This window comes from Mesoplodon densirostris, chromosome 3, assembly GCF_025265405.1.
Source record: "Mesoplodon densirostris isolate mMesDen1 chromosome 3, mMesDen1 primary haplotype, whole genome shotgun sequence".
Taxonomy (NCBI): domain Eukaryota; kingdom Metazoa; phylum Chordata; class Mammalia; order Artiodactyla; family Ziphiidae; genus Mesoplodon; species Mesoplodon densirostris.
Genome location: NC_082663.1, coordinates 1,019,054 through 1,040,617, shown reverse-complemented (window position 1 = coordinate 1,040,617; position 21,564 = coordinate 1,019,054). Strand labels below are relative to the sequence as shown.

At 55.6% G+C, this 21,564-nt stretch overlaps 1 protein-coding gene across 1 annotated transcript in view; it reads left to right on the top strand.

Annotated features, from left to right (window-relative positions):
* Positions 1–21,564, top strand: part of LPCAT1 (lysophosphatidylcholine acyltransferase 1) — a 39,739-nt gene that overhangs the window by 13,094 nt on the left and 5,081 nt on the right. The window contains exons 2-12 of the mRNA XM_060092699.1: positions 2,448–2,590; positions 8,472–8,686; positions 10,980–11,092; positions 12,406–12,466; positions 12,760–12,818; positions 14,371–14,405; positions 15,381–15,435; positions 17,156–17,238; positions 19,603–19,728; positions 20,283–20,436; positions 20,749–20,847. Of these exons, the coding sequence (XP_059948682.1) occupies positions 2,448–2,590; positions 8,472–8,686; positions 10,980–11,092; positions 12,406–12,466; positions 12,760–12,818; positions 14,371–14,405; positions 15,381–15,435; positions 17,156–17,238; positions 19,603–19,728; positions 20,283–20,436; positions 20,749–20,847 (1,143 nt within the window). The remainder of the gene's footprint in view (positions 1–2,447; positions 2,591–8,471; positions 8,687–10,979; positions 11,093–12,405; positions 12,467–12,759; positions 12,819–14,370; positions 14,406–15,380; positions 15,436–17,155; positions 17,239–19,602; positions 19,729–20,282; positions 20,437–20,748; positions 20,848–21,564) is intronic.

The following is a 21,564-nucleotide window of genomic DNA, read 5'->3' as shown; positions in this document are numbered from 1 at the left end:
GTACGCGGGGCTCCCAGCACAGCCCCCAGAGCCGGAGCTGCGGGCCGTCTAGGTGACAGGCAGACCGAGAGGCAGGGGCCCCGCCAGCGAGGAGGTGGGGTGTCTCCGCCCTCCCTCTGCAGCAAAGTTACAACAGCAAGGATGGACAAGGACATGTTTTGAAATGAAGGAAAGGCTACCTTTTAAAACTTGTGGGATTGAATTAAAGTCCTTAGAGAAAGCTGCCTTCTCCATGTGAATTTGGGGGAAATAAGGTATTTCTGAAAATAGGCTCCAGGCTCTTCCCTCAAGAAGTTAGAAAGAACATTAGGGTACACTCAGAGCAGAGGAGAGAGGCCCCTGTAAGATACAAAATTAATGTGACTGAATAGGTCACAGCAGAGATAAGGAACAAATGCACAAGTGGTTCTGTAAACAGATTAGTGGAGGGGAGGGCTGTGTATCGGCACAGGCTGAAGGGTCTCAGAAGCACAAACGATATGAACAAACGTAGCACAAACGTAGATCAGGGCAGGGTTGATGTAACTTCAAGGCTGCGGCTTCGCACGATTATCTTGCAAATGCACGATGGGGAATCTGGTGGGAGGAGAAGCCTGCTGAGGACGCCCAGAGATTTCCTCCCTGACAGAAATACTGAAATAACTCCAGAAAATAGGAAATCTAGATAAACAATGAAAAGCATTGGAACAGCCATCAGGAAGCTCCATAGGAGTTCCTCCAATGAGGTGGGCTGGTGTCTGGCGTGGTTACCGCAGGACCCGAGGACAGCGGTGCCCGAGGACGGCGGTGCGGGGGACGTGACCAGGCTCGCCTTCCAGACGCGTGTTGGCAAACAAACCTGGAGAGGCCCTGAGAGAGGTGGCTTCCCAGCGCTGGAACCAAGGTTGTGACACCAGAGAAGCCGTGGCTGCCGTGGGTCACGTGGACAGGGTGACAGATGAGCACGTAATTATCCCGCAGGGAAGACTTGTGGTGACACTCACCCCGTTCACGCCGACCCCAAAGCAAGATGCTTAGAAAACCCGGGGTGGGCGGCACGTTCCCGCCAGCACGTTCCTGCCCTGTCTGACCCCCTAGAGCAGACCCCCCCCCACCATTTAACAGGAAGCATTGTCACCAGCGGCGGCCACGACAGGTCCGGGGTCACCGGCCCTGTTCCACCTTGTGCTGAAACCAGAGGTTCGGCCAGGGGACCCCCACCCCTGAAGGCGGGGGGCAGAGGCTGTTCGAAGTCACCAGCGTCACAGCACATGGAGATCTGGACCCACACCGGCCGTGGGCGGCACAGGCCACACGTGGCTGTGGGGCACCTAGGATGTGGCGCGCGTGAATGAGATGTGCTGTGAGCCCAGAACACACCGGACTCCCTGGACGTGATGAGGAGAGTGTGAACTGGCTCGTCCACGCCTCGTACTACGTACGTGGGGAAATGACGGTATTTTAGGCGTGTTGGGTTAAATAAGCTGCACGTTGGATTAATTTCATCACCTTTGTGTTTTTAAACATGGCTGCTAGAAAGTGTAAAATGGCCCACGTGACCTGCGTTGTATTCCTGTCGGGCAGCGCTGGCCTTGGTGGAGACCGCAGAGGATCAGGGAACGGTCAGCACGCAGGCCTGCAGGTGGCAGAGACGGGCGTGGCGGGTGGTGGTGGTGAGCAGCTTGGACACGGTACCCCGGACCTGGGTCTCTTCCCGTCTTTTCTGTCTCCTGTGCACCAGACCTACGTGTTTCAAGGGTATTTTCTTGCAAATAATCAAAAACTGCATCTGTTCGTTGTAAGGCTCCATGAGTTTTGTCTTGTCATCCCCTATTTTCTAATCGATCGCCTGAGAGCAAGTTCATCACCAAACATGCTGTTCCTGAATGTCGCCCACCCGCAGTGTGGGACCAGGACGTCACTGTGTGTGCAGAGGTGCTGGGACCTCAGTCACAGCTGCCCGTCCACCGGGGCCCCTCCCTGACCCTGACTTGGCCACTACTGAACCCGTGTGTCCCCCCTCACGTGCAGGGCCTGCCCTGCCCATGGAGCCCTAGCCTGCTTTCCCCGCGTCCACCGGACCAGACCCGTGGCTCTGGATGCCCCCCTCCCTCCCTGCTGGGCCCCCATCCCGTCTGTGACTTCCTGGGGTTGGAGAGTCCCCAAGTCCCCGTCTTCCTTGTGGTCTGAGCCCAGTCCTGCCCCTCTGTGCCTGTGGCCCCGTGAAAGCATCCTTGTGTGCAGGGGCTGCTGGACGCACTGAGGAGGGGGCTCGGGGGGCGGGGCTGCCTGCTGGGGGTGCTGGGAGTGAGCGGAGCGCCGTCGGCCAGGAGGACACCCCGACCCCAGGCGTCCCCTCGGTGGCTGTAGGAGGGACTGGGCCGCAGCGCCCGCGGGAGGCGGGGGCCGGGGGCGGCGCGAGGAGCCCAGAGGACAGTCCCCCGAGTGACCGTGCCCTGTCCCCCCAGGTCGCCGTCATGACGCTGACACTCTTCCCCATCCGGCTGCTGGTTGCCGCCGTCATGATGCTGCTCGCCTGGCCCCTGGCGCTCGTGGCCTCGCTGGGATCCGCTGAGCGGGAGCCAGAGCAACCCCTGGCCTTGTGGCGGAGGTGAGTGCACGTCTGTGGGGGCCCTGGCGGGTGTCGCAGCGCCGCGCTCCCCCTGCCAGCATCCTGCCCTGAGGCTCCTTCCAGGGCTCCGCGAGCCGAGTGGCCGCTGTGTTGTGCCCTGAGCACAGGGGCCCCGCGCGTCCCTGTCCCCTGCCCTCGAGGCCGCAGGTCAGCCTGCTGCCGCTCGTGTGGCCTCTGCTTTGTGTAGATGGACACGTGAATCCATCTCAAGTGAAGACCCAACAGGGGCCTCACAAAAGGACTTGAAATCACAGCGTTTTCTTGTGTATTTAAATACCTAAAGCTGTTCCTTAACTCAAACTACATGCCGTTTCTAGTGAAGGAAAACGTTGAGCTATGGGAAGGATTTTGGTGAGTATTTCCTGAGTGTTAGAAGACACCGTTCCGGTCGTAAAACCAAGTTGCTGGCCACCTCCTGTGTCTGCATCTCCGATCAATCCTAAGGGTCCTTGGACGGTTTATTCAGAACAGAAGTGTTCTTAGTTTAGCACAGGGGTGGTGGTCGGCAAAAGGGCCCACAGGCCAAACCCGGCTGCAGCCTGTTTTTGTGAATGAGGTTTTATTGGGATGCCTCCCTGCCCATTCATTTGTACACCATCCAGGGCTGCTGTCCTGGAGGGCAGGGGTCATTGTGGCCAAGGCCACAGGCCCACAAAGCCTAAACTACCTGCTGCCTGGCCCGCAAGGTTTATGGACCAGCTCAGGCCCCTCCTTTCTCTCCCAGTGTCTGAGCTGCTGGAATGTGGATGCCCTGAGAGGCTGTGGAAACTGGCGCCCATCCTGGACCTTGGTTCCCCGCTGCCCACGTGCCGTGGTCAGAACAGCAGTTACATTCAGGGCAGAGACAGCCAGTTAAGGTTCAAGGGTTTTCTGAGCCTTTCATGAGCATGGCGCCTGGGGAACCCTCACCCTCCTCGTGGTAATATTTCACGTCCTCAGACCATCCCCAGTTTCAAGTGAACCATGGTCTCTCCCCCTCCCTAGAAGCCAGAAGGTAGACGTGGCTGTCTCTGTGGGTGTGTCCCCAGCACGGAGCCTTGCCTGAGGGACAGGAAAGTCCCTCCCAAGTGAACGAATGAATGGGTCAGTGAATGACTGAATGAAAGAGGGCATGGGTGGGTAGAGAGCTGGGTTTTCTCATCTCTTTGGAAATCAGGCTTTACCTTGAGGTTTGGGTTTTTTTTTAATGTTTTAACTGTAAAATATGAATTTGGTATCAAATATATAATCAAGCAAAATAAATCCAGACCAAATAGGAATCAGAATTTCAGTTTTCACTTGGTTGAGAACCCGTAGCTAGAAAGCAGAGACTTTAGTTTTTTACACATTACGAATGAGTTGATCAAAAGTGCCTTAACTCCCTGTTCCCCCTGCTCTGTTCTGGGGCGGGGCTCCCCTCCCGCCCCGCCGTCCTGCCCCACGAAGGAGGAAACCTCGCACAACCTCGGCGTCTGTCTTTTCAAAACAGGTGACTCTGGGCTGTTTCCATTGCCCTGTGTTGACTCCCTGTAGCTTTTCTTGTCTGCGATAATGTACTTGGTCTCATCGGGTGATAAATGGGCCACAGCAAACTTTAGTTCCGACAGCCCGCTCACTTCACAGACGCACCGTATGTGTGTGCGTGTGTGCGTGTGTGTGTGTGTGTGTGAGACGTGCACACCTGATGTGCCCCACGTGGGGAGATGTGGGGCTAAGGTTCACGGGAGCTCTGGGTGCTCAGGTACGCGGAGACTGAGCATCGTTCCGAGTATATGTGTATATGGGCGTGTCTGTGTGTATATGTGTGTATGTATATGTGTGTGTGTTTGTGTACGTGTGAGTCTGTGCATAAGTGTGTGTGCACATATGTGTGTGTTTATATGCGTACTGGCATGTACCCCTGCTGCACACGCCACCCACATTGAATTCCCACCCCCTGCAGCCCTTGGGGTCTCCACACAGCAGCGTTTCTCGGGAACTCGGTGCACAGCCCTGGGCTCTGTGGAAACAAGAACAAACACCCGGCCCCGAGCTCCTCAAAGGAGACACAGTGACAGAGGATCCTGAGTTTGGGGCACGGGGAGTTAGGAGGAAACAAGTTTAAAATAACAGGACTCAGGGCTTCCCTGGTGGCGCAGTGGTTGGGAGTCCGCCTGCCGATGCAGGGGACACGGGTTCGTGCCCCGGTCCGGGAAGATCCCACGTGCCGCGGAGCGGCTGGGCCCATGAGCCACGGCCGCTGAGCCTGCGCGTCCAGAGCCTGTGCTTCGCAAGGGGAGAGGCCACAACAGTGAGAGGCCTGCGTACCACACAAAAAATAAATAAATAAAAATAAAAAAACAACAGGACTCAGAGTAGAGGACATCATGTCATCAGCTGCGGCGGTGGGTTGGTTCACGCCAGGCACAGCTGTGCGGTTTTGAGCAGATTTTTGTTTGATCAGGGAGGATTTTTGCTGAATATGAGTTAGTGTCAGTCAAACCTTCCTAAAATAAAGTCTTGGGTTTTCAATGAAAGGAGGAACGACACAATTTCTCATAAGACTTTGTGTTTGGAAACACAGAGTGTTGTAAAACCTATAGTATTTATCTTCTTACAGAACCCACTCAGGCAGGGCAGGAGACACAGCTAGCCAGTCCTGCAGGCCCTGGCCCTCGGCCGACTCGGTTCAGGGGGGTCCGTTCAGCCGTCACAACCGGCTACCATGGCGGGGCTTAGGCAGCAGGATTCGTTTCTCATGGTTTTAGAGGCTGAAGTGGGAGGTCAGGGTTGCCAGCCATGGCTCGTGGCAGGACCTCCGTCCACCTGCAGACGCCGCGTCCTCGCAGGCGAGACCTCGTCCTCTCCTGTAAGGACACTGGTCCCCTGGATCAGAGTCCCACCCTGGGGCCTCCCTGGACCTTAGCTCCAGATACAGTCATGTTGGGGGTCAGGGCTTCAGCATAGGAATGTGGGGTGACACGAGTAGGTCCATCGCAGAGGATGCCCTTTCCTGAGTGCACCGCGTGGGGACATCCATCCCTGGGTCATCTCCATGACGACTCTGAGTCGCCACGTGTATGCTGCTGGCGTTTCTCACTTTTGTTGGAGCAACGCGAGTTGGTGGTTACAGCAAAGTGGTGGGGAAGGGTGGGTGGCCGAGGGCAGGCCCGCAGTCCCTCCTCCCAGCGCCACGCAGATGCCCTCCGCACGTGTGTGTGGCTTTTCTGACGTTGCCTCTGTCACCCTGGGGAAGGAGCCGTGAGCTCTGGGCCTGTCGGGGTCGGACCCCAACCCCGAGGGGCACCGGGCGGCCTGCGCATCTGCACACGCAGGGCCCCGGGGCGGGTGAAGGTGGTGGTCAGCATCGCCGTGTGCTTCTCGCTCACACAGTTTCCCAAAGTCACCTGCACATCTGCCTGCTTTGTGAAGTAAAGTCTGAACTTTACTCCTTGTATTGTGTTTTCCATTTTACAGAATTTCCGATTTTATTTTGCCTGTTAACCAAGAGAATAATGAGCCCTGAGTGTAGCCTCAAAATTCTCCACCCCAAAGTCCTGCGGCCGCTGCCTGGGATTCATTCTCCTCCCAGAGGGTCCGGGGCCCTGACCGCTGCGTGGCGTGTGTTTCTCTTCTGCTGCACTCTCAGCATGATCTGCATTTCCTGGGCCTGTTTTCTTTGTCTTTGTTTTTTGTTCCAAGATTTTCTGGAGTATTGGGTTCTCAGAAGGAGGGTGTGCAGGAGGAACTCATTCACATTTTGTGTCTGGAGATGTCTTTATTGTCTCCTCTGTGTTGGTGTGTGGTTGGACTGGGTATAGAGTTGCAGGTTTCAGGTCATGTGTCCCCAGAGCTTTGGAGATGCGCTGCTGACACCTGCAGCTCTGATGCTGGAAACCCGTTTGTGTTAAAGTCTTCTCTTTGTCGTTGGACATTTGAAAAATTCTCAAAGGAAATAATATGCGTCTTTTCCATAAAATTCATTCTGCTCAGCACCTTGAGATGGTGCTGAAGATCTGGGTCTTTCTTCAACTCTGAGGAACTATTTTCTTTATATCTTATAGTTCCGTCCCTTTCTTTTTCCTGCATGTTCTGGGAGGTCCCCTTCTCTTGTCCTCTGGACCGTTGCAGAGCATCCTGCTCTTCTGGCACGGGAATGTCCTGATGCGTATGGGTTTTTACACATCTCTTCTGATGCCTGCCCTCGGGTCTCCTCAGGGTCATCCTCCTCCTATCCGTCACGTAGCTGGTTCTGCCTACACGTCCAAGTCTGAGGTGTCCGCCTGTGTGAGGAACGACAGATGGAGTCGGGGTGCAGGTCCCGGCCCTTGCGCATGTAGATCTGTCTCCCGATGCCCTTGCCCTGGAGAAGCTCTGGCATCTCCGGTGCTACTGGTGCCCTTGCCTTGGGGACCCTGGTGCTGGCCCTGCACTGGGCAGTGGCCGGGGCTCTGCTCTGAGGCCGGTACCCACACCCATAGGCATCTCTTCCCCACAGGCAGCTTGGGGACAGAATTCCTCCAAGACCTTAGAGAATTATCAGATTTGGTTTTTCCTGTCCCCGTACATCACTGTCACTGTTTGACCTTTGGACCCGAGAGGTGGTGGGTGCGTCTCCAATGGAGGGGCTGAGATTTGACCCCCCTTTGCACCAGCTCTCCTCCTGGACCTGCCTTCCTGGGACTGGCTGTGCTCCCACTGCAGCCTCCCCCGCAGTCTCGTTTCTCTCTCCTTGTGCATCAGTTGACATCCATTGGCTTTTATTTTTGTAAATGACTTGATCGTGAAAAATAACATGCATGCAGAGAAGTGCATTTTAAACTGTGCAGTAGAACAAGCGACTGGAAGTGCATGCTTTGGAGTCACCTAGCTCTAGACGCAGCGCCCAGCGTGGCCCCCGCATTGCATGGGTGACTGTGCAGGACCTGCCCGTGGTCAGAGGACGTCGTTTCCAGGTGGCTCCTTGCAGGCGCGGTGCAGCTTCAGAGACCTGCTCAGATCTGTCGGGGCTCATCTCGGGAATTCTCTTGAGAGGGTTGTTAAGCCCCCTGGGAAATCAATCCAATAAGGATTTAGGCTCTTGTGCTTCTATGCAGTGATTTGTACCCAGTTTGATCACCCACGTGGCACAGCAGCACAGCGAGACATGGGTCGCTCTGAAGGTGGCCCTTCTCCCAAGGGCTCAGGTGCGTGGCCTGCAGTCACTTGCCCGCCAGGCCATCACTCACCCTGGTTTCAGGGACATGACAGTGATGTGGTTTGTAGTATCAGATTCCTGTGAAAGGGAATGTGCCGATTTAGATGCTTAAGTTCTCATATGTTTAGAAAAGAATAAATTAGAAGCAAATTCAGTTAATCTAGCCTGATTTTTACTCTGTTTTCCAAATTTATTGTCCATCTAATTTCATCCAGAAAAGGCTGGTTTCCGGAAGGTAACGGCTGCCTCCCGGAGCCTGAGGCCACCTGTGGGAGGCGAGGGTGCGGCTTCCCCAGCGTCTCTGCTCCTGACCGCAGCTCCGCTGCCTCTGCACAGTTGAGTGTGCAGTTTAGGGGCCGATGAGTTCTTTTCATGTACACCTTAGATCCTTAGGATGCTGAGAGATCACCCGACGTCTCTGCGTCTCTAGTTTTGTCCTGTGGGCCTCACTCCTCACATGCTGCTGGCCCTGTGACGTGGCTGAGACGGCTTCCGTTTTCTTGAGTGAACGGGTGCGACAGCTGCTCTGCTGCCCGTGTGCACAGTCGGAGGGAAGAAAGCTCAGCCTCCTTCCCTTCCCTCCTCGGATGTTTCAGTGACAGTGGCGGCAGGTCTCCTGGGATCGGCACAGCCCCTGACGGGGTGTGGGCAGTGGGGCTGAGTCCCCCGCCAGGCCTGGATCTGACAACTGCACTTCTGTTGCAGGGTCGTGGACGTCCTGCTCAAGGCCGTCATGCGCACCATGTGGTTTGCCGGCGGCTTCCACCGCGTGGCCGTGAAGGGGCGCCAGGCGCTGCCCACCGAGGCCGCCATCCTCACCCTGGCACCACACTCCTCCTACTTCGATGCCATCCCCGTCACCATGACGATGTCCTCCATCGTGATGAAGGCAGAGAGCAGAGACATCCCGATATGGGGAAGTGAGTGAGCCCCCCCCGTCCTGCTGGGAGTGAAGCCCCCAGTGCTGGCCAGTCCAGGTCACGGCGACAGCACAGCCACGTCCACACAGCTCATATACCCACGTGAAATAGGCACCGGGCCTTGCATCCCTGTTTTCTCTGTTGTGATTTCTTCTGTGATATCGTTGATTTTCATTTTTTATTAACACGCAAGTGCCCTTGGCTCTAAGGTGTTGAAGTGCTCCTTGGAGTTCTAACAAGAACGTGTCACCCTCATCACACAGAAGCTCTAGAAGTTGGGGACAACTCAGTAACTGTCCCATTGGGTTAGTGTCTGTACCATAAATCCAGGTGTATGAGCGTCCTCAGACCTCGTAACCCGTCACCTAAGCTGAGGGCTTAAAATCACAGGAATTCGTCCTCTCCCAGCTCCGGGACCAGAAGCCTGCCATCAAGGTGCCCCAGGGCCCCACTCCCTCCGGAGGCTCCAGGGGAGGCTCCTTCCTGCCTCTCCCATGCATTTACCCACCGCTTCAAATGTCTTGACCACAGAGCTGCCCGCTGCGAAGCAGGCATCGGGCCCTTCTTGTCCGGGCTCGGGGCTCGGGGGACAGAGACTGCGTTTCCCTCCTGTCCTCAGAAGCCTGCAGTTCTCGGGTGGGACTCGGGTGGGGTCCCCACAGACACGCGCAGTCGGGGACTCCTGCCGTCCTGAGTCCAGAGAGCCCTCCGGGTTCCCCACCTTGGGCCTCGGGTCCGTCCAGGAATTGGGAAAAGCCTCCTCATCAGCTTTCTTCTCTTTGCCGTGTAGACAGAGTAGCTCTGGCCGGTAAAACCCACCTCCCTGCCAGGTGAGCAGGCCTCCTTCCCCCTCGCCCCCTGGGAAGCGGCGCCGCACTCGGGCAAGACGGTCGCTGGGCTCACCTGTTTCTCTGCGCCCTGTCCTTCTGGGTGATTCCACCGGACCTCCCTTTCCTTCTCATGGTCATTTTTTAGCAGCATCAGGGTAATTGGTGAGGAAGGATAAAAGAGTTCCAGTTTGGTGAAGAGGCAAAATGTTTCAAGACGTGGGAAACACTACCACTGAGGTCCACTTAGATTTTCTGAGTGCCATGGACCCAACTAGATAGAACTTTATTCTTTTTTTAAATGCTTTTTCTTTGCTTTCTGGAAGACCTCCAAGACGTAAAAGTCATGAAATATGACTCTTTACAAGTAACAGAAATGCTCAGAAAAGAAGCTCAGAGCTCATCTCAGTTCCAGTGAGGTGTGGCCCTGCGGCAGAGCGGGGGGGGACGTGGTCTCACCGGCCCAGGAGGGTGACCGACTGCCACGGCCTCTGCCTGCCATCAGTTCAAAGTTTTCTAAGAAGAAGTATCTTAGAAATACCACCTTTACATCCTCGTTCGAGAGGACCGGTGTGCTGGGTGTCGCCATCAGCTTGGGTCAGGGAGCCCTGACCTCACACGCTTGCTGGGGGCCGTGTGTGTGGTGCCGGAATGGGGTCTGTGTGAGTGTCCTGGGGCAGCCGTGACAAAGCACCACAGACCACGGAGCTCAGAACGACAGAAATGTATATCCTCTCACTGCTCCGGGGGCCGGAAGTCCAAAATCAAGGTGTCGGCAGGCTGGTCCCAAGGGAGAGTCCATCCCAGGCCGCCCTCCGGTCTCCAGTGGTCCCGGCTCTCCTGGGCCTCCCCCGGCCATGGCCACATCACCCCGTCCTTGCCTCTGTCATCACGTGGCGATCTCTCCCTCTCTCCTCCTTACGGGGACACCAGTCACTGATCAGGGCCCACCCCAGCGCAGTGTGACCTCATCTGAACTTGACTGCATCTGCAGAGACCCTGTTTCCAAACGAAGTCAGTCACAGGCATCTGGGCTAGGACATCAGCCTGTCTCTAGGAGGGACACAGTTCAGCCCGCAGCGAGGCTGATGGGGTCCGAGCCACGTGCCCCAGGCCCTTCGGGCTCTGGGTCCTCCCCACTTCCCCCCCCCAGCCCCCCACCGGTGACACGGGTGACCAAAGGCTCTCCACTCCCCATGGGGTCAGCCCCATCTGTCTCTTTCTCCTGATGTGTCATCTGTGGATGCTTGGAGTTGTTACTGTTGGCCCCGCAGTTTGCAGGGCTTCTGGCCATCCTCTAAGTCCACTGAAACTTCAGTGCCCCCGCCCTCCCCGATCCCTCGTGGTCCGCGCTGGCTGGCTGCCTGCCCCACGGCACAGCCCTCGGGGCACCTCTGGGGGGCTCACCTCTCACCGGGCGCTGTGGGCAGCCACCCCAACACGAGCACCGCCCCCCTCTCTTTCAGCTCTGATAAAGTACATCCGGCCCGTGTTCGTGTCCCGGATGGACCAGGATTCTCGCAGGAAGACGGTGGAAGTGATCAAGAGGCGGGCGCAGTCCAGTGGGAAGTGGCCGCAGGTGTGCAGCGCTGCTTGCGTTCTCAGCAGTTATTCCAAAAGAGGCGACCTTAGGGATTGGAGGGGAAAGAGAGACACGAGGGCCAGAGCTTGCTTCCCTGGAGGCTGGCTTCCTTGTGTTTCGTTTTATTTTCAATGAGTGCAAATCCAAGAATGTGCCGGATATCAGGTAGTTTGGGTTCTGGCGTTTTAAAAATAAAAGAAATAGGGGAAAACAATTCTCACATGCATCTCAAGTTGCCGAATCGTCTTTTAAGTTCTGTATCGGAAAGAGCCAGCTGCCCGACCCTGGGGTCGGCATGGTCTCATGTCTGAATACTGCGTCAGGCTGCAAGGTGTACCCCGTTGCTTCTCAAAGTTCCGGGCTTGTCTGGCATGTGTCTGGTTCCCTCGGGGCATCGGGAAGGCTGCCCCGGGCCGGGGGGCAGGGGCCTCGGCCAGTGTTAGCTGTGGGTGCGTTTGACCTATGCTGTTTATGTATAGTTTTTCTTTTCACTTGAGCCGACCTTGAGAAGCTGGAAATCCCACAGGACTCTCTGGGTTCTGGCTGCTCAGAAGACATCGAAGGCCTTGCTTGTGGCACCCATGCCCGAGGACGGGCAGCCCTTTGGGGGTTCCAGGGTCTCCAGCTGCCATCCGCACAAGAATAGGTTGACCCCCTCCGCCATTCAGCTCACCTGCCTGACCCTCAGGCGTGCTGGGGTCGGTCCCAAGCTGACTCAGTGCCCCTTGGAGATGATCTTTCTCCTGGGCTCAGGACTGAAAGCAACCTCACGGGCTATACTTTCCACCACGCAGGGGAAAGTTAGCGTACGTTATGTTGCTGGAAGTCAGTAAGAATTGGAGTGATTGGAGGTCCTGGTGAGGAAGGCGTTACTTCGCTGCTGATGCTGTGGGTGTTTGTGTCGCTGGCCGGGCCCCAGCCTCTCCCCCACCCCACCCCAGGCCCCGTACTCAGCCACGGGCTCTCCATCCCTGCGCCTTTGTCCTGCTTTGGGCTCGGTGGCTGCCGGCTCCAGGCAGTGGGATCTCGTCTGCACAGCAGCTGCAGGTGGGCACTAAGGCCAGTTGTTCACATATCCCACCGCCCAAGAGGGCACATGCTGTTTGTGTACCTGCGTTGCTTCCAGATTTTAGTCAAACCAGCAGTTAGAAGGGAAATTAATGAAGGCTTCTATACACATCTTAACTTTTTCAACTGAACATAATTAAAGTACCTAAATCACATCAGGACTAGAGGAAATAGGTTGTGAAGTTGGCCCCTATGAACTCTGAACTGTCCCTTTGATGCTGATTTTTCTTTTCTATTTCAAGATAATGATTTTCCCAGAGGGCACTTGTACCAACAGGACCTGCCTAATTACCTTCAAGCCTGGTAAGTAGTTTTCTTAATTATTTCTTTTTTGCCTTGAGAAGGTGGGGGACACCCTCACTCCCACCAGAGTACCTCAGCCCGGAGATGCTCTTGTGCCTGTTTCCTGTGCCCCTGGGGTTTTCTCTGAGCGTCCACAGCTGGCACAGATGTTGAGGAAACCTGCCCAGCACTGAATGACTGCTGACCGGGAAGGCCTGTCAGAGAAGCCCACTTTGTTCTGAGACCCACACGGGAAGTATGGGCAGGGGACTTGCTGCCACGGAGATAAGAGGTGTCCCTTTCTCCCTCTGCAGGTGCGTTTATCCCAGGAGTTCCTGTCCAGCCGGTGGTTTTGCGGTACCCAAACAAACTGGTGAGTGTGTTTTCCTGGCACGAATGTCCAGTGAATTTCCTGGGCCTGAGAATTGCCCGGTATCTCAGGACACTGTCTCCATCTACCCTGGCATTCTGGAACATTCCCCAGCACTAGCTCACGAAGTCTCGCCTTCATGGATCACAAAGCCCTGGCCCTTCGGCGAGCCTGACGTGCAGGTGTGAGACCCCCGTGTCCTCGGTGGCTCCTGCCTCCCAGGTCGCACTCTGGGACATTTTAAAACTGAGAATGTTTAATTCCCAAAGGCTGGCAAGCAGGAGGGAAAGAGGTTAAGTGCCTCCATGGTCCCTCTGCCAGGTGCACAAGGGTGATCTTGACGGACCCCAGCTCAGCTCGCAGGGTGGGGGGCCTGGACGAGGTTCTGGTGCCTGTGGGCACTCCTCCTGGGCTGCCCTGTCTGTAACCCCCATGTGACATCTGTGGGCACCAGGGGCTTTCAGCCCTCCCTCTTCCGGGCCAGGGCCCTGGGGTCCAAGGTCAATGCACTGACCCTGTGCCCATGGGTGTGGACAGGCCCAGTGTGTGAGTGCCAGTCAGAAGTGGCAGCCACACGGGCCGGCAGACACAGCTGTTCTTACAGCTCTGAAGAGGTGCGTTCGCTAGCCAGTTTCTGAGAATGAGAATCCATCATCACCAGTGTGTAGGATTCTAGATTTTCCCCTTTTTAAGTTTGTTCCATCAGCTTATTTGAAGCACGGCACTGGGTTCTTCTGGGAACATTCAGCTCGGTTGTCGGGGAACGGTGACCTCTGCCTTGAGTTCATGGTCTATGTCACGTGCTCTTTGGCTGCTTAAGGTTTGAGCACAGACCTGCATGGAGGGGGCTGGGCTGGGGACCGCGTGTGGGACGCCCCGTGGCAGGTGGGTTTCCAGGAGCCATAAGGGTGTGGGTGGGTGTCAGGCCTGCGAGAGAAGGAAGCCCTGGTGGGTGACCGGTGTCAGGGTGGAAGCAGGACGTGTGTCACCCACGGTCCTCACCTAGGTGGCTGAGGATGGAGAGCATCTGAAATGTCCCCGTGGGACCCCGGGCAGGCACGGGGTGGGGGAGATGTGGCCCTGTGGCTTTGTTCCGCGCTCCCTGCCCCCATCCGGAGCTGACCGTCAGCGTCTCTGACCAAGTCCAGGCGAGGACCCTGGGGGCTCAAGTGGGTGTGGAGCTGGAACGAGGCTGCCAACAGCATCACCTGGCTAGGTGGTGGTGATGGGCAGGGCAGGGCCTGCAGAGCACAGAGCAGGTCCGGGCGTGGACTGAAGTTGCCCCGGGCGCCCGGAGAAGGCGGAGGCAGAGGGGGGCAGGACGGGGTCTTGGGCGGACGCTGGGATGGGTGAGTCTGGGGGGACCTGCGGTGCTGGGCTCCCCCTTCTCCCCTGCCCCAGAGGGGACGTGGCTGGTAGGGAAGACAGCCCCTCTGCGGTCCCAGATGGCCAGGGCGAGGGCCGGGGCGAGGCCGGCATTCCCGTGGTCGAGGAGGAGGGGCGCGGCACACACACGGGCTTCCCTCCTGACTCATCGCTCCTTTCCTGCCCCCAGGACACCATCACCTGGACGTGGCAAGGCCCCGGAGCGTAAGTCAGACCCCGCCCTGTCTTGTTTGTCCTGTCCTCCCAGGAAAGCAGGCCCGCTCCAGTGACCGCCGTGCTGCTTACTTCAGCAAAGGCAGAAACGGAGCACAGGGCCGCTGCTGCTGGACAGCAGTTCGGTTCGGCCCCGGGAGGCCAGCTGCACGAGGCTGGCCTTCTCCACACTCCTGGATTCCAGGACTGAAGTTAATTGTCCTCGGCCCTGGCGGGAAGGTAGCTGAGAGCTTCTCTTCCGCCTGTGTCTGTCAGCTCGGCGCTCAGCTGCACATGGCCGGCCCCAGAGAGGAGAGGGGAGCGTGGAGCCTCCTCCCGCGCGGCTGCTGGGGGCGTACGGGGGTCCAGGCGCCGGCATGTGGGCTGGCGTTCGGAGGCGGAGGGCCGGGTGGTGAGGCCACGCAGAGCCCCCCGAGGCCCCTGGCGCGCCCGAGTGGCGCGGGGGGTGGGGGGGGGCATTGCTGAGGCTGGAGGGCGGAGTGGGCGGAAGCTGGGGAATGTCTGGGAGGGGGATCCTTCAGGGTCCCGGTGACCTGGGCTTGGGGCTGGCAGTGATGAGGTGGAAGTGGGGGGTGGGCAGAGAGCTGAGGCCGGGCATGGGGATGGCATGATGTAGGGCCTGGGACAGCCAGGAGGGGGTGGGGTCAGGTAGATGAGACTTCCTGAGCCGGAGGACAAACAGGGCACAGCGGCTTCCAGGGCACAGCCAGGCGGGTGCGCGTGTGTTTAATAAGCTCAGTGGAGACTTCTGTTTAATCAAAGTAGCCTTGTCACTCAGTGGTGTGTTTAAGGTTCAGATTTAGGCTGAGGAAGGCTCAGCATCCCCTCCTGAAGGAGACTTGCCTGCTCGGTGGTGCCCTCTGCAGGGGAGCGGGGTCTGGAGACTTTGCTCCAGAACTAGAAGTAGTTTAACTAAAAGGAATTGAGAATCTTTTAACCAGTGCTGTAAATCCTTTCATTTTTAAGGTTGAAAATCCTGTGGCTCACATTGTGTCAGTTTCACAATCAAGTGGAAATTGAGGTTTGTATAGATACAGTGTTACACAATGTTGTATGGGAGTTTATACAGATGCGATGTTATACAATGTTATATTGTCTGTATTGTTATAATGTTATATTGTGGTTTCTATAGATACAGTGTTACACAATGTTATTTTGATGTCTCTATACATATAATGTTATATGGATACAATGATACATAGGGTTATACAATGTCATGTTGGTATCTGTACAGATACAAAGTTATATGTCATCTGTCTTGCTTTGAACTTTTTCCATTTCTCATGGCTCCTTAAAGGTGCTTCCCAAGGGTTTTGCATCAACTTTGTGTCTCTTGCATGACTTTTTATCCATTCAGATAGGATTTTAAAAATCAACAGGAAGCTAAGCCCATCATTCTTTTATTATGGTTAGCATAGCTTAAGGGCATGTAAGGTTGGCATACCTGCGATTAATGATTCTTTTGGCTTATATTTTTACCCAGTACTAACACTGCTGATATCGTACTGCTAACTTATCATACTGTTGTCCTGTTTAATACTTGGTCAGACCAGGTAGACTGCCTCCAGTATTCAGCCCGTTTCCAAAGTCACAATACCTGTCCTCTCTACTCACATAAATATGGTCACATTCATGCAGCCTGTAAATTTAATTGAGTGGATGAGGAATAGAGTTTATTTTCTTAAAAGGGGAATTAACTTGCTACTCCTACACCTGAAAATGAGAGATGAGTCTTACACAACTTAAAGCATTTCATTTGCTACCTTCTGATAAATACTGCAGAGTAATACTGAATTTACAAACGAGCCCGGCTTTCAGCCAGGTTTTTCACTTCAGTAGAACATAAGCCACTTAATTATAAAGGACTGGGCTGAAAGGGCCATGGCCTGAGTCCAAGGGTGGCTGGCCTGCAACCCAGGATATTTTATGGGGCTCGTTTGCTGGTGGCCGAGAGGCAGAGGCGGGGTGAGACTCCAGGGAAGATGCTCTATTTCAGACTGGTTTCTAATTTAAGAGTTGGGAAGAAACTGTATGGCTTTGTGACATCACTCTAAATTCTTTCTTTGTGTCACTCCTACAAGACGCCAGTGCTAATATGAGGAACTGTTGCAACTTACAAAGTTTTTAAAAATGTGGCAGTAAGTGAAAGACTAGAATTATATGATGAGAATTGATAGGATTGGGGGATGTTCCTGTATTCTTGAATATCCATACTAAAGAAAAGGGCTCCGTGATGGTCTTTTTCCTTTTCTACAATGGGGGGTTGGCACAGGGTGTGAGACATAGTTATTTAAAACACGCAAAGACACACGTTCCTGGGACAGTTTATTATATTCCCCAAATGCGGTAGTTGTCAAAAAGCTAATAATAGTCTTTCATGTGGAAATAATTTGTCGTGTTACCCACAGCACAAAACTGAGACTTTAGAAGTGGAAGCACACATGCAGTTCTTTTGATTCCAAAGACTAAGCCCCTGTGTGAAATCATAAGCACGACTCACTGGCTTCTGTGTCGGAGGAGTGGTGCTCCTGGTGAGGAAAGGCGGGTTGTGAGCTTACACACGTGTGTGTCTGTGCACGTGTGTGCGTGCATGGGCAGCAGCGACAGCTCCAGAGACGATTCCAGTGGAGGGCGCTCTGACAGATCTTGATTTGTCCGGGAGGAGCTTGTCATCGTGGTGGTGGGGGGGCGAGGGCAGAGTCTGGTGCTCATGCAGGTAACCGGCGTCTCTGTGTGCACAGTTCCTTCCCGTGTACACCCCCTCAGAGGAGGAGAAGAAGGACCCCACTCTGTACGCCAGCAACGTGCGGCACGTGATGGCAGAGTGAGTGAGCGCCCCTTCCGCGGCGGGGTGGCGGGGTCTGCGGGAAGCCCCGGTGCCCTGGGCTTCCCTGAGCGTTTGTTACTCAGTGTCCTTGTCCGCCAGTGTCGTGGCCTTGCTGTAAAACCAGTCAGCGGCATCGGGGAGGTGGCTGGAACCAGCCCTAGGCTGAGCATCGGCCAGAGTGTGCTTGGCTGCATGCTTTGTCTCCTGATTCTGTTGGAGGACATTTCTGCTTGTTCAACATTTGGAAGATGGTTCGTTGCCACTTAATTCTGCACATTGCAAACATCCCCATTAGCCAGCAGTCCCCATGGGGGCTGCGTCCGCGCGCGTCCCTTGGAGACAGGCAGCGGGGCCGCGGGCGAGAGCACTGGCCTGGGCTGGTGAGTCCTCGACACTTGCCATCTACCCACACAGCGTTACTAAGGTTCTTACTCCGTCCCGCCGAGCTAAGTGTGGTATTTGTGCACTTAATCTTGCGCTGCTCGTACAACAGTGTGTGTGTGGCCAGGAATCTTCTCACCTCCTATTTCCCTGTAGTTGCCGCTTATTTCAGGCCCTGGCAGCCTCAGCCCAGACCCCAGGTGCCTTCCCCCTTCCTCTCAGTCCCAGCCCCTCCCTCCCCTCCTCTCTTCTCCCGGGCAGGGACTGCCTCTGAGTTCGGCCACTGCAGTGCCTGGAGGGGTGCTCGGACGGTGTCACCTGTGGGGACGTGCACACAGCTGCCCTGGTGCGACTTAGGTTCTAAGGGAAAGTCCATCTCCTCACTACGGATGCGTCGTCCCCGCTTTAGTGCATTCTGTGAGACACACTGAGCAAAATCATGCGTTTAGCCTCAGCACATGTGAATTAAATTCAGCCAGGCGTTCAGTCTGCCCAGGCGTCCTCAGAGTGTTAGGCGCTGGGAATGGAGTCCAGCAAAACACGCCCGCTCCCCTCAGGCCCCCCTTCTCCGAATCCCACATGCGGACACAGAGCTGCCAGGATGCAGGAGATTCTCAACTCCCAGCTTTTGGGAAGTCAGGGCAGTGAGTGACACCCTTGATCAACCTCTAGATAAGAAAAGAATATCCAGAGTCACAGACCTGACAGGTTAGGTGTAATTTTTTTTTTTTTTAGTTCGTGTTCAGACAAATTAACTATTAAATATTTTAAATATGTATCCTAAAGAAACTTTTATGGCGTCATATGATCTGTGTTAACAGAGACGCGTCACGTTCAGTGGAAAAGGGCAGAAACCCATCGGGTCTCCCCTTGCCTCGCAGCCAGAACCACGGACGTGGGCCGTCACCTTCCTGGTCTTTAGTCACACCGGTGCTGCACCTGGGACGGGCCCGGGTCCTGACAAGCTTTGCAGGCGGCCCCTGAGCCAGCCCCCTCCCCCTTCCTGTGGGTAGCCCGGGAGCTCCTGGGGCAGTTCTGCCGTCTGTCCCCATGCGACCAGGCCTAAGTGCTCTTAAGGGGAATTGAGCAGCCTCGGAAAGAAGCCTTCAAAGTCGCTGTTTCCTTATTACCTGACTGCACACAGCATTGCCATGGCAACAAGGAACTATAGCTGTGCCCCAGTACCCGCCAGGGACTGGTTCCAGGACCCTCGGAGACCAAAATCCAAGGATGCTCGAGTCCCTTATGTGAGACAGTCTGGTGCAGCTGCCCTCTGTATCCTTGGATGTGGAACCACGGATCCAGAGGGCCGACTGTCCCATCGAAATGAGTATAAACGCCCTTTCAGTTACGGAGGCGGGGTTGGGGGGCAGTTTTCTATATGCGGTCAATTTCCTACCATGAATGCACTTTCCAAAATAGTCAGGAGAAGGCTATTTTTCTTGAAATCTGACGCCGCTCTGTGGAATGACTGGGTTCTGACTCTCCCTCTGACTTCAGGGTGGTGCCAGCACAGATAGCAGTGGTCCCTGCGGCCTGCAAAGATGACTTGAGCTGAACTGAGCACCACTGCGGGCAGCGTCGTCCTCTTTAAGGCGCTAGATGCGTGCTAGTTCCCTAGCGGGCGGAAACCACAGCGATACGAGACTAACCACGAAGCTGGGGCGGCCCCAGCTTCCAAGTAATTGAGATTTGGGGTCAGCTCTTCAGCCTTTATGTTTACTGCTGAATATGGTCTTTTTTATTTATTTGTTTGTTTGTTTCTATTTTGGCCACACCTCGAAGCATGTAGGGTTGTTCCCCGACCAGGGATGGAACCCGGGCCGCTGCAGTGAAAGCGCCAAATCCTAACCACTAGGCCACCAGGGGACTCCCTGAACGTGGCCTTTAAACGTCACCTTTCCGCCCACCTCAGCGTCCAGAGCACTCGCTCTGCTGCCCCGAGGGGGCGGCTGATGGCAGTGCCCTCCTCTCTCGCAGGGCCCTGGGCGTCTCCGTAACTGACTACACGTTTGAGGACTGCCAGCTGGCCCTGGCAGAAGGCCAGCTTCGTCTCCCCGCGGACACGTGCCTTCTAGAGTTTGCCAGGCTGGTGAGGGGCCTGGGGTGAGTTCCCTGCTCCTTTCTCTTGAGTGCCCAGTTGGAGGCAGCGCTCCTGTGGGTGCCTGTGACACCCACCAGGCCGCTGCAGGTCTCCACCTGGGCACTTGCTGACCGAGCTGGAGGTCACGGGTGGCGGGCAATCGAGATAATTAATGGTGCTTTTTCTGAGGTTGGGGTTTTTTTTTTTTTTTTTTTTTCTCTTTTTTTCAAATACCAGCTTCATTCCACACAGAAGTAAGTGTCTTAAACCCTGAATGGTCGGCCCTGGCCGTCTCTGTATGGACGCCCCCACCGCCCCCGTCCGCCATCCCCTGAGGACCTGCCCAAGGGTGGGGCCCGTACACCCATAGGGGTGTCAGTGCTTGTGCGGATGCTCACACAGGACACACTTGTGCCTTCAAGCTCCTGGAAGAGCCTCTTTTCTCGAGGACTGACTGCTGCTTGGTCTATGAATCCTTTTAATGTTTTGTTGAGGTTTAATACATAACAGTAAATCTGCCATTTTCAGCATTTTGTAATTTTATTGAAAAAAAATGTTCCCCTCATTTTTTGTTTAGGCTAAAACCAGAAAAACTCGAACGCGACCTGGACAGACACGCAGACAGCGCCAGGCTGAAGCGGGGCGGGAGGCTGACTCTGCCCGGGCTCGCGGCGCAGCTGGGGGTCCCCGAGTCCGAGGCGCTGGAGGACCTGTTTGCCCTGTTTGATGAGGTGAGGCCTTGTGGGGGGGGGGGGCTTGGGGGCAGCTGTGTCCCTCGACAGAAACGTTCTTCAGGCAATTTTGGAAGCAGAGAAGGGGAGACCAGCCCTTGTTGCCCATCCTGCCAGCCCCCCCCAGTCTTTTGGGGTATTTTCTCCCCCAAAGATGCTGTCAAATGCACATAGAAATTTGGCTTTAAATCAGCGTTTGCTGATAAACACGCCTGTAGTTGGGGTTTTTTTAAGCGGTTGCCAAAAGGCCTGGGACGTCACACGCATGCTCGGGGCGGGGCAGGACTGTCTCCTGAGAGCGTCTCTTCCCAGGGAGGCGGCGGGGAGATGGACGTGCGGGAGTACTTGGTCGCTTTGTCCGTCGTGTGTCGGCCGTCGCAGACCCTGGACACCATCCAGCTGGCGTTCAAGGTAAGTGTGGCGTTTACGTGACCTTTAAGTTGTGGGGTCGGTGAGACCGGGGTCACGTGAGACCTGTGAGGCTTTTCATAGCCCCTTATGACTTTGGTAAACGTACTGTTTGCCTGCTCTTCTCACATAAGCTTGTACTGGCCGTTGTTTGTAAAAAGGCCCACAGACCTCCTCTACTTGATTCCTCCCTGGAATCAGAGCCCTCACTCATAAGATAAGAGTGTGGAGAAGGGTCTTCCTGAGTCCTGAGCAGGACCAGTGGGTTCTAGCTCCCAGCACGGCCTCCCCATCCCATCAGCCTGTTGACCAGAGGAAAGCAGGGCTTTGGGACTAAGGAGCCGCCTGCCCCAGCATAGCCCAGAGCCAGGCCGTTCACCATGGGTGCAGTGAGTCTGGGAGACTGGGGAAGGCCCATGATGGGGCCCCGGCCCGCCCACAGATCCACCTGGCTGCCCTCAAGCATGGCCTCACCTGGTCAGTCCCCTAGGGTGGAGCTGGGCACGCTTTGCCACGTAGAGACATCCTGTCTGTGTCTCACAGGTGCAACTCACATTAGCCAGACTCACGAAAACATGACGTATAGGTCAGGAAGCCGCTGTCACTCACTGCCGGGAAAACCCCTTCTCTCCCTTCTGACCCCAGCAGACCCTCTCCATGGCACACTGGGGGAGTCCCCCACGGTGCAGGGCGGCTTCTGCGGGTCAGGTCACGGAGGTT